Consider the following 15,095-nt stretch of genomic DNA (forward strand, 5'->3'; position numbering starts at 1 on the left):
CCGATCGAGCGAGCTATGAATTAATACTCTCGGGTCTGCACACCAAAGCCTCGCTCGATCCGGCAAAAATCGCCGATCGAGCGAGCATGAATTTTTCTCGTTTCTTCCCATAACAACAGGCCTCGCTCGATCCGACAAAAATCGCCGATCGAGCGAGCATGATTTCCAAAAAAAGTTCAGAACACACTTTGCTGTCAAAACTTAAAACAATGGCAAGAATCTTCAATACAAATCGATCATAAGCATGTTATAATATCTCAGAACATGCATATATACATATAGCCATGCTCCAGCATCAAATCTTAAGATTATTACATCAAATAGATAGCATAGAGGCATGAAACAATAAGCTACACTAAATCTTCACATGTGAGCTTCTAAATCTCAAGTTTCATATCAAAATCAAGGCTATCAAACTACCATTCTTTCTCTTAAAACCCGAGTCCACACTTGCTAAGTCTCACTCCCGAGCTGTCCATATCATCTCAGACTAGCTCCTGCCCCACCTGTTGTGATGCACACATACAAAACAAAACAACAGCCGGATAAACTCCGGTGAGAAAACAATCTCAGTATAAGCAACATATATAAAGCGTTAAATAAATCATATCGATTCTATTTCAACTCGACTCAACAAATAGAGTAACTAACACTTCTGTCAATTAAGAATTGATTCATAAAAACATCGTTGCCATCAAGATTCGTATCCGATTTTGACATGGATATCCATCTATCGTAGCCATTCTGGGCTAAAAAATAAGGTCACCCTCCGACCTTGGCATAGAATCAATTCATATCATCGTCGTATCAAACTCATATCGACTCAAAATCAAAGATCCACTACCTGTGATGGATCGACAACATCAAAATCAAATCAAAGCAATAAATACGTATGTGATTTTGGCGGAACAACTCAAGAAGAATCGTTCTTGAGTTTCAAAATTCCTGACTCTCGATGTCGTCATTATACCTTCGTATTTCGTCTGTTTTGAACGCTTCAAATCTGAAACATAGCATCAAAACAATCATATCAAACTTCGTTCTATTCATTCCTTTCAAACTCGATTCAGAATCATCAATCAATCGTCAAGAAACATCATTTCAAACCTTCTTCTTTTCTTCTTTCAACGAAGTCCAGGTTCTCGAGTCAATAGACTTCAAAATAATCTGAAATTGAAGAATAAAGATGCTACAACATCAACAACATCTCAATGAACATCTCGATTCAATTATCGGCTATCAAAACATCAATATATTATCAAACAACTCATTCAAACCGCAAGCAAACTTCCTCGGTTCACAATCCGACCTCTTGAGTTGATTGAGCTCGTAACATGTTTGAAATGTACAGATTATCATCTAACAAAATCAGTATATGATCTTCAGATCATTGGCTCACTCGTAGACTATCAAAAACGGTTTCAAAACATCAATCGACGGCATAACGACTAAAAATCGGTAACCGACAAAATATCTAATTCGAATATAACTTTAATCCAAAGCATTCGGCTATTCAATTCAAAAACAACACTCAACTCATTACACCAGCAGCTAGAATTCGTAATATACATGCTGGAATTCATGCTTAAGTTCATTCAACATCAAATCATCAAGTCGGTTTCAATATCGGATGAATAAACATGTATGAACATCAAAACTAAAATCACGTTTTGATCTCTGTCCATATTCGAATTTCAAAACCTATTCAAGACATCATAAACCTTACATCAAATCGAAGGCCTCGTTGCAAGGATTCCAGAACATCTTTCGGAATTGAAATCGGACGAGCGGATCAAAAGTTACGGTGATTTGAAACCGCAAAATCAAAAGGAAAGGGAAGAAGCTCGGCTCCCTGTTCGAACCTCTGCTCTCAATTCTGAATTTGATCATGTTAATCCACGTAGCTTTGCTGATAATCGATTAAAATTGGATAGCTTTAGCCAAAATTGCAAATTAGTCCCTGAAACTTCATAAATTGCAATTCAGTCCTCGTTCTCTTTTTAATTCAATTTCAATCCAAAATAATTTAAGAATATTAGAATTTAAATCGAAACTCTAAATATTCTCAAATTAAATATACTCATATTAAAATTAAATAAATTCGGATTAAATTCAATAATCCTGGCCGTTTGCACTTTAGTCCTCAAAACGTCGATAATTCCAATTCAGTCTCTGATCGATTTGCATCGTCAAAATAAATCATATTAATTTTCGAAACGTGGAATTTAATTTCAAATTCCATAAATATTCAATTCGAATATTTATTCTTTTAATTTAAGGATTCTCGGAATTTAATTCTCAAAATCCATAAATTCTCAAATTAAATATTCTCGACTCGGAAATTAATTCTATAATTTTCTTAGCTTCTCAAATCAATATTAGCCCATAATATGAAATTTAATTCTCAAATCCCATAATTAATAATTTAATATTTTCGAGCCTTACAAGTTAGCAGAGCATTACGTTCTGAGGAAGGGAGGCGAGAGATGCAGCGAGAGCAGCAGAGTAAGAGGCAGTTTCAGCCAGGGTATCATAGGGCGACTTCGCAGCCTCCTGCAAAGAAGCCGTATACTGGGCCGTCTAAGGGCCCGAATCAGCAGGGACAGCAGCAGAGGCCTCAGGGGCGTCAGCCACAGCAGCAGCAGAGGGGCGGGGCCCATAATACTGGAGGAGTTCCGATCTGCCCGCAGTGTCAGAAGCCGCACACCGGGAAGTGTCTAGTGGGGTCCAATGTATGCTATGTTTGCAAGGAGCCAGGGCATGTTTCATATAACTGTCCGAAGAGGAAGAACACCACTGGGCGGGTGTTCGTCATGCAGGCTGAGGAGGCAGACCTAGATACCTCCTTAATCACCGGTATTTCCTAAACTTCTTCTTTTAAGAAATTTTTGGGAATTTACTTCATGATTTTAAATGGCATGAATTATCTGTTTGTTTGGTTAGAGTAGGATGCTCATTTTATTCGTGTTTAATTAAGAGAAATATTTTGTAACTTGTATTGGGAGAAAAGTAAGTTTAGTATGCGATTGTTGGGATTTTCTGCGTGCAGGGAGAATTTTAGTGGGAGGAAATTCCACGTTTGCGTTGCTAGATTCAGGAGCCACACATTCGTTCATCTCCCTAGAGTTTATCAGGCGGGTAGGCATCAAGCCTGAGGTTGCTGTTACAGGTTACGATGTCACTATGCCGTCTGGTCAGATTCTTACTACCACTAGCGTCTGCAGAGATTTGGAGATGGAGTTACAGGGACATACTATCAGCGCAGATTTTGTGGTTTTACCGTTGACTGGATTCGATCTGATTTTGGGTATGGATTGGTTGTCAGTCAACGGAGCAGTGATTGATTTTCGGCAGAGGACAGTGGCAGTGAAACCAGTGGTAGGCGACCAGTTTGTTTTCTATGCATCTCCGAGCAGTGAGATCTCGCCTGTTATCTTTTATACACGTGCGAGGAAGTTATTGAGACGTGGTTGCCAGGGGTTTCTCGCCAGTGTAGTCACTTCATCAGAACCACCTAGCAGATCATTGTCAGATATAGAGGTGGTTTGTGACTTTTCAGATATCTTTCCGGAGGACGTTTCGGGAGTCCCACCAGCTAGAGAGGTGGAGTTCAGTATTGATCTGATACCAGGTATTGTGCCTATCTCTAAGGCACCGTATCGACTTGCTCCTACTGAGATGAAAGAGTTGAAGGAGCAGATTCAAGAGTTGTTGGAGAAGGGCTTTATTCGTCCTAGCTTTTCTCCTTGGGGAGCTCCAGTGTTGTTTGTGAAGAAAAGGGATGGTGGCATGAGACTTTGCATCGATTACCGAGAGCTCAACAGGGTCACTGTGAAGAACAAGTATCCACTGCCGAGGATTGAAGATTTGTTTGATCAGTTACAGGGAACTTCGGTGTTCTCTAAGATCGATCTGCGATCTGGCTATCATCAGTTGAGGATCAGAGATGCAGATGTGACCAAGACTGCTTTTCAGACACGCTATGGGCATTACGAGTTCTTAGTAATGCCGTTTGGATTGACCAATGCTCCAGCGGTCTTCATGGATCTCATGAACCGCGTATTTCAGCCGTACTTAGATCAGTTTATCATAGTCTTCATTGATGATATCTTGATCTACTCGAGGAGCATTGAGGAGCATAGACAGCACTTGCAGACAGCATTGCAGACTTTGAGGGAGCATCGACTGTATGCGAAATTCAGTAAGTGCGAGTTTTGGCTTGAGCAGGTGGCATTTCTTGGCCATATAATTTCGAAAGATGGGATAGCGGTGGATCAGTCGAAAGTGCAGGCAGTGCAGGATTGGGGAATTCCGAAGAATGCTTCAGAGATTCGCAGTTTCTTGGGTTTAGCAGGCTACTACCGGAAGTTCATCAAGGGTTTTTCTTCTATTGCAGTACCCTTGACTTCCTTGACCAAGAAAAATGCGAAGTTTATATGGAGTTCAGACTGTCAGAGGAGCTTTAATCGACTTAAAGAAGCAGTCACATCTGCGCCAGTGTTGGCGATGCCTGTTCCACACGAGGAGTTAGTGGTTTACACGGACGCGTCTAAGCTTGGGTTGGGCGACGTATTGATGCAGAGTGACCGAGTCATTGCCTATGCGTCGAGACAGTTGAAGATTCATGAGCAGAACTATCCGACGCATGACTTGGAGCTAGCAGCAGTGGTTTTTGCTTTGAAAATCTGGAGGCACTATCTGTATGGTGAGAAGTGCAAGATTTCCACAAACCACAAGAGTCTCAAGTACTTCACACAGAAGGAGTTGAACATGAGACAGCGCCGATGGTTGGAATTAGTTAAGGATTATGACTGTGACATTAGCTACCATCCGGGTAAGGCTAATGTAGTGGCTGATGCGTTGAGTCGGAAGACTTCAGTGGTATCTTGTGTGACAGTTCAGTTGCCACTTTACGAGGAGATTCAGAGATTCGAGCTGGAGTTGTACCGAGCGGGCAGACACCGAGTTTGGCAGTGTTAGTGGTACAGCCGAATCTTCGGAATCGTATCAGAGTTGGACAGCCTGCAGATGAGGAGTTGCAACGATTGAGGCAAAGAGATGAAGCCAAGGGCGGGCGTCTCTATACAGTTGTTGATGGTATCATTCAGTACCGTGGTCGTATATGGGTACCGAACGTTGATCAGTTGAGGATTGAGATCTTGACAGAGGCTCATACATCTCCGTATTTCATTCACCTCGAAAGTACGAAGATGTATAGAGATTTGCAGTCATTGTATTGGTGGCCCGGCATGAAGAGAGATATTGGCTGATTTGTATCAGAGTGCTTGACTTGTCAGCAGGTCAAGGCAGAGCATCAGCGTCCTGCAGGGTTACTTAAGCCTCTACCCATTCCGGAGTGGAAGTGGGAGAACATCACGATGGACTTTGTAGTTGGCCTTCCGAGGAGTACTAGAGGATGTACAGCTATTTGGGTGATCGTGGATAAACTCACCAAGTCAGCTCATTTCTTGCCCGTGAGGACTACTTACTCATTGACGCAGTATGCAGAGCTTTACATCAAGGAGATTGTTAGACTGCATGGCATACCAGTGTCGATAGTATCGGACAGAGATCCGAGATTTACGTCTGCATTCTGAAAGAGTTTGCACACAGCTTTGGGGACTCGGCTATTATTCAGTACAGCGTTCCATCCCCAGACAGATGGTCAGTCGGAGAGGGTGATCCAGATTCTTGAGGATCTACTGAGAGCTTGTGTCATTGATTTTCAGGGCTCTTGGGAGACTAGACTGCCATTAGTGGAGTTTACCTATTAAAACAGTTTTCAGTCGTCTATAGGTATGGCTCCTTATGCAGCTCTCTACGGGAGGAGATGTAGATCGTCAGTGCATTGGGATGAGGTTGGCGAGAGGATTTTACTTGGTCCCGAGATTGTACAGCAGACTGCCGATATTGTGACACAGATACGAGATCGTATGAGGACAGCTCAAAGTCGTCAGAAGAGTTATGCTGATACTCGACGACGAGATCTTGGATTTGTAGTAGGTGATCATGTGTTTTTGAAAGTATCACCTATGAAAGGGGTGATGAGATTTGGTCGCAGAGGCAAATTGAATCCGAGATATATTGGGTCATTTGAGATCTTGGAGAGAGTTGGCACTTTGGCATACCGTTTAGCACTACCGTCAGGGCTTGCAGCAGTGCACAACGTTTTCCATGTATCCATGCTTCGGAGATACATCTCTAATCCGACGCATGTGTTGGATTACGAGCCTTTGCAGTTAGCACCAGATCTAGCATTTGAGGAGAGGCCTGTTCGTATCTTAGCCAGAGATGAGCGGAGATTGAGGACGCGGGTCATACCGATGGTCAAAGTCCAGTGGCAGAATCATTCCGAGAAGGAAGCCACTTGGGAGACCGAGGCAGACATGAGGACTCGCTACCCGGAGTTATTCGAGTAAGGACTTTAATTTCGAGGACGAAATTTAATTTAAGGGGGGGAGAATTGTAACACCCGAAAATTTTAATACGTAAATTTGCATGCATAATTAAGGAAAATAATTATTTAAAATTAATATTTGGGTTAAATGACATTTATGTGTTATTATGTGAATTATATGCATGATTTAATTTATTTTAGCATTTAACCCGCTATTTTAGAATTTTTAGATTTTTAAGGAATTATTGGTTTTGATCGCGTAGACGGGACCGTGGACAGACGAGATACCAAAATTTTCAGTTTTATGAGCCTTAAAATATTATTTTAAGATATTTTTGTCAAGAAAATTTTAGTATTTAATTATATACTTATTTAAGGGTTGATTTTTAGCCAAAATAAGCCATTTTATTGACTTTTATTAATTTTTAAAAATCCCTTAAGTCTTAATTTCGGGATTTGAGTTTTAGTAACAGATTATTATTATTATTAGGAGTTTTAAATAAAGTTTTGTTGGTATATTATCTTTATGTTGATTATTATTATTTATTTAAACCAATATCTACTCAAATTGAACCTAAAAATCAATCCCTATACCGATTAAAAAATCTTTAGCCGCCTCCCCCATATTTTTTCATCATCTTCCTCGCGTTTCATCAGAAAGTTTCACACCATAGCCAAAGCCTTCTAGGTTTTCAAGAAATCAAGAAGATCCGTTCGTCCCGGAGCGCCATACACGCGATTATTTTCTCGTTTCTTCGTTTATCTTCGTCTAAGGCATGTCTAAATCCTTCTCTTGGCCACCATATAAGCTATTAATCATGCATGATGGTTTTTATTTCAGAATTTATCAGGAACTTTTCGTTTTATGCAAGAATGTATGATTTGATGCATGTTTGTTGATGGTTTCAATCATGATTCACGTTTTCTTGTTGCATGGCTCGGTCCAGAGGCTAGGGCTCGGTCAAGGGGTGTCCTAGGGTGTCTTAGGATCGAGCAAGGTCAATTGGTTCAGGCTGGTTTGGGCTAAGTTCGAAGCTGGTTCAGTTGGGGGTCTTAGAGGCGCGCAGACTAGGGTTTTTGGAAGAGGGGATCGGTCCAGGGCTAGGAGCCATGGCTCGGGCTGAGCCATGGTGGGTTAGGACCGCCCAGATGTGGGCTACATCTGGGCGGCGGCGCTCCGGCCAGGGGTGGCCGGAGCTGGCCGGCAGCAGGCCAAGAAGGTCTGCTACTCTCGGCCGAAGTGAGCTGGGCAAGGGGGATCGGGTTTTTGGGCTGGGCTGGGCTGGGTTTGGGCCGGGGTCTTGGGGTCCGGGTCGGGCCTGGGGTGTCATGGGTCAGGTCAGTAGGGTCCGGGTTCGGGTTAGGTGGGCCGGGCTCAGGTATTTTAATTTTTAATTAATTAAGAGTTTAATTGGTTTTTGGGCTTTAATAATTAGTTAGAAAATTATCTGGGCCTCCAAATAATTTTATTTGGACCTTAAATAATCTATTTAAGTTAGCTCAATGATTTTTATGGGCTTGGGAGCCCATGAGAATTTTTGGGCCAGTCAGTGCATTTTTGGGTCAGTCTAGAGTTTTATTGGATTTAATTAAGTTAAAGGGCTTAAATAGTTTAATTAAGTTATTTGGGCTAAAAATATGATTATTGGGTTTTATTTAAGTTTAATGGGCCTAGATGAGTGACCAGCAGCCTGGACCAACCCATGAAAAATAAATAAGTCCGGAATATATATTTAATTATTTTTATGCATGAAGTCTATTTTAAGTATATTATGAAAAATTAATTAAATATATATTACGGACATATTTTCAGTGCATGCATTCATGAAATTTCTTATGTAAATAATTATGTAAATGATGAGCAATAAAATATTTTGGTGGAAATTGAAGTATGTGTGACATAGGGGTGGTTTTCCACCATATGATTCGGTAGTTTTACTACCATAGGGGTTGCTATCCACCATATGATTCGGTAGTTTACTACCATAGGAGGTGATTTATCACCGCCATCGTACGCTGGTTCAGGAGACTGATCAGTCGACACATGAGCGTCACACTTATAGATAAGATCATCTTCAGGTTTCAAAAGCATTGCTCAATTGTTATATATGATGAAAAAATAATATGTTTATTACTATGGTTATGATTCAGTTTATGATTCAGCAGTTTTATTATGTGATGAAAATATTTCCATGCATGCTCATGTACATGTATATGTATTAGTAATTATGTGATGCATTATTTTTAACCTTGTTATAAAGGATTAGACATGTTGAGCCCCTAGACTGACTACGCTTATATGGTGCAGGTGAGCATGATGACGTTTATGTAGCTTCTACCGATGGTAAAGACTTATGAGCTCACGTAGCAGTGAACCCCGTGACCGTCGCAGCTATTTAGTTTATTATGTTGAATTTTGAAACATGTTTTATTTTATTATTGTTTTCGCATATGAGATTTTTCAGCAGCATTGTTTATTATTTTAAATTGATGCATGAAACATTTTTAAGGATTTATTTATTTAATATTTTTCAGGTTATTTAAAAAAAAGTATGTTATTTTTATATACATATATATATGGGCATGTATGTATAGTAGTATTATTTAAAAAAAAAAAAAAACAATTTCGCATTTATTAGTAGTAGGCGTTTCATAAACCTTGAATCAGTAGAGGGCCTCCAAATGTTGAAAGTTCAAGAACTCCGAAGGGACACCATTCTTCAAGAGTGTGCGTCGATTTTCAATTCTGTCATAGTCTGCAACTCACATCGACAACAAGATGTCTGATATGTGGAGCATACCACTTCACTTTCTCCACGTGATCAACCGAAACCTCCCAGCAACGGCCTGCAAGCAAAGATTTTTATCTCACAGATTATCACTAAATTTAACTTCTGACAATTATCACGTTTTCTTTTGCAAGATCGTTTTCTCTTGATCGAAGCACTATTTGGTAATCAGTCGAAGATAAAGATAGACATGCCTTGGGATTTGGCTATGTCAAAAATGGAGTCCACAACATGGTTTGTCCAAGAACTCTCCTCCGTGTCCTTCACGTTCCCGTGGATATGTATAATCCCACCATCGTCTCTGCAGATTTTCAAGTCACGTGAAACTTGGAAAAAGAAACGGTAAACATTACATGTAACTTGTAAGAGTAGAACTCCTAGAAAAGTAGAAAACCAAGAATGGACCAGCAAGAATCAACAAGATTATGAATAAAGCACAAATATTTTAAATTCCGGACATGCTAAAATACGTGGAATGATGTTATGTACCTTAGTGCTTCAACAGCGGTAACCCAACTACATTCGCTGGATGGAAGGAGGCCAAGGCAGACTCGATCAGCAACTCCCTGCATAAAAAGATAATCCATGTAAACTTTCAATAATAATCAGAACAAGTGTGAATATCTCAATATTGCAATTCTCATTACTATGTATGTTTATGTGCAATTCGATTCATTAAATTGTTCTCTGTCGTTTATAATTGTTTTCCATTTTTTTTTCAGATGCACCTAAATAACACCTTGTTCCCTAAAATAAAATTTCCTTTTGAAATTACCATTTTATTATCTAAACGATATCACTTACTTGAAACCACTATTTACCAGGGTAAAGTGGTAGACACACCAGAGTATTTAATTTTTTGACTTTCGTATAAAAGACAAGTGAACATGCAAATTCAGCGAGGCAATGTCATACTTTAGGAGCTGTAACTCTATTATCTCCTTCCAGAACAACACAACGGTCAGCCACAGAATTGGCATGGAGATTACGATGGAGTGCTTCAATGGCATGGGGATTCCAGTCACAAGCATACACCATTTTTGCATTGGCCCTGATTTACCATCGCATATAAAAAGTAAAATAAAAATGTTAATGGTAAATATACTCATGTAGAGGTGTGGATGACAAGTAGGACTATCAAGCATCATTCCACATACTTGTTAGCATCCAAAATTCAGATAATTTGAAATTTTCTAGAGATAAATAGGAATATACCTCAGAAGAAACGGAAGAGTAAAGTATCCGATGCCTGCGAATAAATCTACAACAACTTGATCTTTGCATTCTAGTTGGGCCATCCGAAGCTTCTCCGAAAGATTACCCCAAGAGAACATGCACTTAGTGGTATCAAAAGAGTAGAGTATGCCATTTTCACGGTGATTAACCCAACCGTCATCTCCAACAAGAATCTCCAACTTACTGTCCCTCGTTCCAGTTTGTGCAATTCGATTCTACAAAATACCAACACAATCCATCAGCAAAGAAACGTTCATATTACAAATAAAAACTTAACCATGCGTTTATCATAACATTAAATATCATGATTTTTATGTATCTATTATCTAACAAGGAATAGTTTATGGGCAGAAATGGTCGACAGGAAAAATGTACGCTAATATGGCCAAAGTTTAATATCATACAAGTATGAACCAAGCAAACACTTTGCAAATTAGAGAAACTCAAGTCATTAAAATCAGGTGACTGAATTAACACGTACACATGTTCTCTTCAGCACTGAACATGCAGAGCAAAGATTCTACAATCCGTTAATCTAATATTTTAACCATAAACTAGAATATGTATATAAAAAAAGGCATAATAGAGAAGTGGCCTATTAGATGAAGGGCAATGGCTCTAAAATACTTGTCGTGCGAGACGTCCAGTTCCAAGTGATTTTGCGACTATCGGCCAAAGCTCCTTTTCAATCGAGTCCCACATTGGATCCTTGAAGGATGTTACGGGCAGAACAATCATATCTCCTATCCGCTCCCATCTGCAGCAAATAATAATTCATAACAAGCTGAATAATGATCATTAAAAAAAAAAAAGAAGCAAAAAGCTGAAAAATGCATACATCAGTTAAAAAAGGTCTAAATGATGGAAAGAAAATATTACTATATTCATACGTAGTTTAGAAAATGTGGACCTCAAAGGCAGCTGTTCTATAAGCTCTGATGGAAGTCTGTGACGATTCAGTAAAGGTGCTACAGCCTCCTTCATCACTTTGAAAGGAGAAGTAGGAGTCTTTTTAATGTTCACAACTTCATCAACAATCTTAGTTGCACCACAAGCTTTTAGAAGACTCAACGCCGCTGGAGACGAGATACCTTTCAACAACACATCAAAAGAATGTGTCATCCAGGAATGGTGATCATTAACTTCAACATTGTTTTCAACCTTTGACTTATCATCAAACACAGCACAAAATGTTTCAGTCACAGGGAAACAGATATGCAATTTACCCTTCAGGGTGTAAACCTTTCTTCCAAGATCCAACCAACCAAATTTTTTCAATATGTCTTTTCCCAATTTTGCACACCGTTTATCAAGCAGAAGAACCCAAGGGTTGGTTGTGACCAAGCCTCCGTTGTTTCCCCTTAGTTCTTCAACTGTAGAGTCTTGGAGAGTAGATTGATTCATCTTGCGTTCAGTTTTATGTAAATACAGGAAAGAATCATTCTTTCCCTCTGTCTGACCCATAAATTCTGACACGTCACATATCGACATCAAATGACGTAAATCAACCTTCATAGGCTGGCTGAACTTAGTCCCAAATGCATAACAAGATGCCCCACCACCAACTATCACTACATTATCCCCAATAACACTTACTGTGCTACGAACAAAAAGGCTTTCTTCAGTGGACTTCATCCTGGTAGTCTTCCAAGAGCAGGACAGAAGATTCAGTAAAGATAAATCTTGATGTCCACTGACGGGACATCCACCCAACACACCAATATAGTTTGAATAAATGAACATCGAGTGTGAAAACCTAGCATTCGGTGCAATCCCATATGTCTTCATCTTATTCCACAGGCTTGTTTCAACATCAAAACTGTAAAGATCCCCAAGTGCTTTCTCCCCGTTGTATCCACCAAACATATACAACTTAGAACCATTTGATTCCATGGAATGTGAATGAAGGGGGCCAGGAGAATTTCCCCGAGATTCTATCTCTGTCCATTCAGAAGTCAGTGTGTCGAGGATATAAAGCGACGATAATATTTTATCATTACAAATTCCACCAAATACATATATCTTAGAACCAACCACGGCTGCTGCATGTCGATGCCTGCAGAAAAAGTATACAAAAGAACATGACAAAAAGACAAACTTTAGGAGTTTAAATTAGTTCAAGATTCAGAAAGCACGACAAGCAAAGAGTCTTTCTTTAAGGAGAATTGATGAAATTATACCCCTTGCATGGATAAAGGAATGTTACTATCTAAATGAAAAAGAATACCAATAAAAAAATACACCGATTATGCTTTCTCGTGAGAGCTGTCATAAGACATGGATTTAATCCTTGTCATACTTGAATATGCAAAAGCAGCTTAGATAAAAACATGTGCTTAGTACTTGATTATATATTTAAGCAAGGGTTTCACATGGTTGTACAACGGTTCTTAGAAACTGAAAATAAATAGAAGGTTGCAAACATTAAAAACACACCTTGGGGGAAACAAACTGCCAGAACATTGTAAAAACTTCCATTCGTTCTTTGCCTTGTCAAAGACCCAAACATCATTCAGAATATTCAGAGGATCAGCCCTACCTCCAATTACATATATGAAATCCCCAACAACAGAACAAGTGTGACCTAATCGAGCAGAAGGTGCTCCCATTGCAGCAACTATCTCTACCATTCCAGATTGTACATCCAGAAGCACAAGGTCATTTCTACGTTCATGTCGTCCAATCCCACCAAAACCACCAAAAATGAGAATTTTCTTTTGGTCAACTGAACATGCAGAATGACCCCACAAAAAAAGTCTTTCAACAGGTTCACCGTCTATCTCAACCGTGGATAGATTGAAGGAAATAACTTTACATGATCCTGTCAATGATTTTTAAATATTTAAACTTCCGGGCACATTAATTGAAAGAAGCCCTGCAATCAAATATATATTAGTATGTGCAAGTACACAATTTTTCAGGCAGTTGTGACAATTCATCAAAAAGGTTAGTAAAAGCGCAAAACAACAGACAGTGCACATCTATTGAAATTGCATCTATTTCAGATGGCATTTAAGCGCATGGAAAAATCCACACATAAGGTTTATTCTATCAACTGCAAGTGAATATGGTGTGACTAAGTGATGCCCATGGATACCAAGTAATAAAATGACCAACATATTATGGAATGTCATCAAATAACACTTAATGGCTTACCTTTATTCAGTGTTATGACTTATGAGTAAAGCAGATGATAAAACAATCATGAGAAACAGCAAACGGTACAACACTTAACATCTAGAAAGTAGAAGCCCGTGCTTCAAAACTGGAATTAAATGCCATTGTATTCTTACAAAAAGAGGTTCAAAGTTCAGACAATCATTTAAAAAGGCAATTAACAGACAATAACTACCAATCAGCGTGATAACTACCATTGGTTTCAGAACTCAACATCCCCTCATGTCCAGCAGCAACATTTCCTACAGAATTCCCCAAAGTTTCAATCTTTTTGACCTCGTTATATTTCTCAAAACCACAGTCATTCACTTCGCCTTTCACTGGAATTGGACTACTGGAAAATCCATTCTTTATCAATGTACTCAAAAAAAAATCGGTTCTTTTTCTGTTAGTTTCCATTTTTTCATTAGCAACACCAACAAGGTACTCAACATACTCCTTGGAAACAATAAGCTTGACGGAATCCCCCAGCGGCACCTCCAACCGGATGGAGCAGCGTATAGCGATGATAACTCTCTTACTAACACTGGTAATGCCACTCTCTCTGAACCCACAAGAAATAGCGAGAGAAACCAAACACTGAGCCGCGTCCAAGTCTCTGCACTCGACCGCAATGATCAAAGGCTCAAACCTGAACACTATGCTCGCAGACTCCAGGTGATCAGACTCGGCCGATGAAGCAGGGTAAAGGAGGGGAAGGAGGGAAGAGGGGTGAACTGGGTCGTGGGAGATGAAGATCCAGGTGCCTCCCTTTGCCTTTTTCTTGAGGGAGGGGTGGTTGGTGGGATGGGAGAAGACGGAAATGCGGCCGGAGCAAGAGCTGGTGGTGAAGAAAGAGGGATGTGAGTTGATGGCGTCGAGGAGAGGAATGATGGGAAAGTCTAGTGTCCCTTTGGGGGAGTTATCGGGCTCCGGAGAGTTCATAGCCACCATGGCAGCGGCTTTCCTCTTGTCAAACTCCATTCTTGGCGTAAACCCTATTCGATGTGTGCTGTCAGCTGTTCGCGGGGTTTTAGAATATGTATCCGTCCATCTGACTTGTGACTTGTGAGCCAGCTCCTCCAAATTCGTATTAAGATTTGTCTTTTATTATTATTATTATTATTATTATTGTTGTTGTTGTTGTGAAAAAGTAAAAATTTACGGTAAAAAATAAATGCTTCAAAACTCAAAATTTATCAAACTCTACACTTTATAATATTTTTCTCTCAACTCAATTGTATTTTTCATCACAAATGAAGACTTATTTATAGATCCACATTTGATATTAGTCCAAAAATAAATACAACATCATCTACATCATCACACACTAATTTTTCACATTTTACAACTCAATATTCAACATTCAACATTCAATATTCAACATAATATTAATAATAATAATATTTTTCAACACTCCCCCTTGTGATGATGATCGTGATATGATGACTGTCTTCATTATGTGTTTTATACTGCCTCGTTAAAAATCTTACTAGAAAAAACCCAGTGGGATAAAA

At 39.4% G+C, this 15,095-nt stretch overlaps 1 protein-coding gene across 5 annotated transcripts; it reads right to left on the minus strand.

The window, feature by feature from the left end:
* Nucleotides 1-264: 264 nt before the first annotated feature.
* LOC140862578 (tRNA wybutosine-synthesizing protein 2/3/4) lies at nt 265-14,609 on the minus strand. Of its 5 annotated transcripts, none has more exons than XR_012143781.1 (13): nt 13,794-14,609; nt 12,859-13,243; nt 11,333-12,478; nt 11,050-11,179; nt 10,402-10,637; nt 10,102-10,237; nt 9,676-9,752; nt 9,381-9,487; nt 9,056-9,244; nt 1,727-1,960; nt 1,108-1,167; nt 971-1,003; nt 265-506 (listed from the first exon to the last, which is right to left on the minus strand). XR_012143781.1 is itself a non-coding variant. In XM_073265617.1 (9 exons), exons 1-9 carry the CDS (start codon nt 14,560-14,562, stop codon nt 9,147-9,149), a joined length of 3,084 nt encoding a protein of 1,027 aa, XP_073121718.1. In that variant the 5' UTR covers nt 14,563-14,609; the 3' UTR covers nt 8,951-9,146. The 5 variants fall into 5 exon arrangements, 1 of the variants encoding a protein (XP_073121718.1); XR_012143782.1 differs by having other exon boundaries at nt 1,727-1,966; XR_012143783.1 differs by lacking the exons at nt 265-506; nt 1,727-1,960 and having other exon boundaries at nt 528-1,003.
* Nucleotides 14,610-15,095: the final 486 nt, after the last annotated feature.

This window comes from Henckelia pumila, chromosome 1, assembly GCF_033568475.1.
Source record: "Henckelia pumila isolate YLH828 chromosome 1, ASM3356847v2, whole genome shotgun sequence".
Classification (NCBI taxonomy): Eukaryota; Viridiplantae; Streptophyta; class Magnoliopsida; order Lamiales; family Gesneriaceae; genus Henckelia; species Henckelia pumila.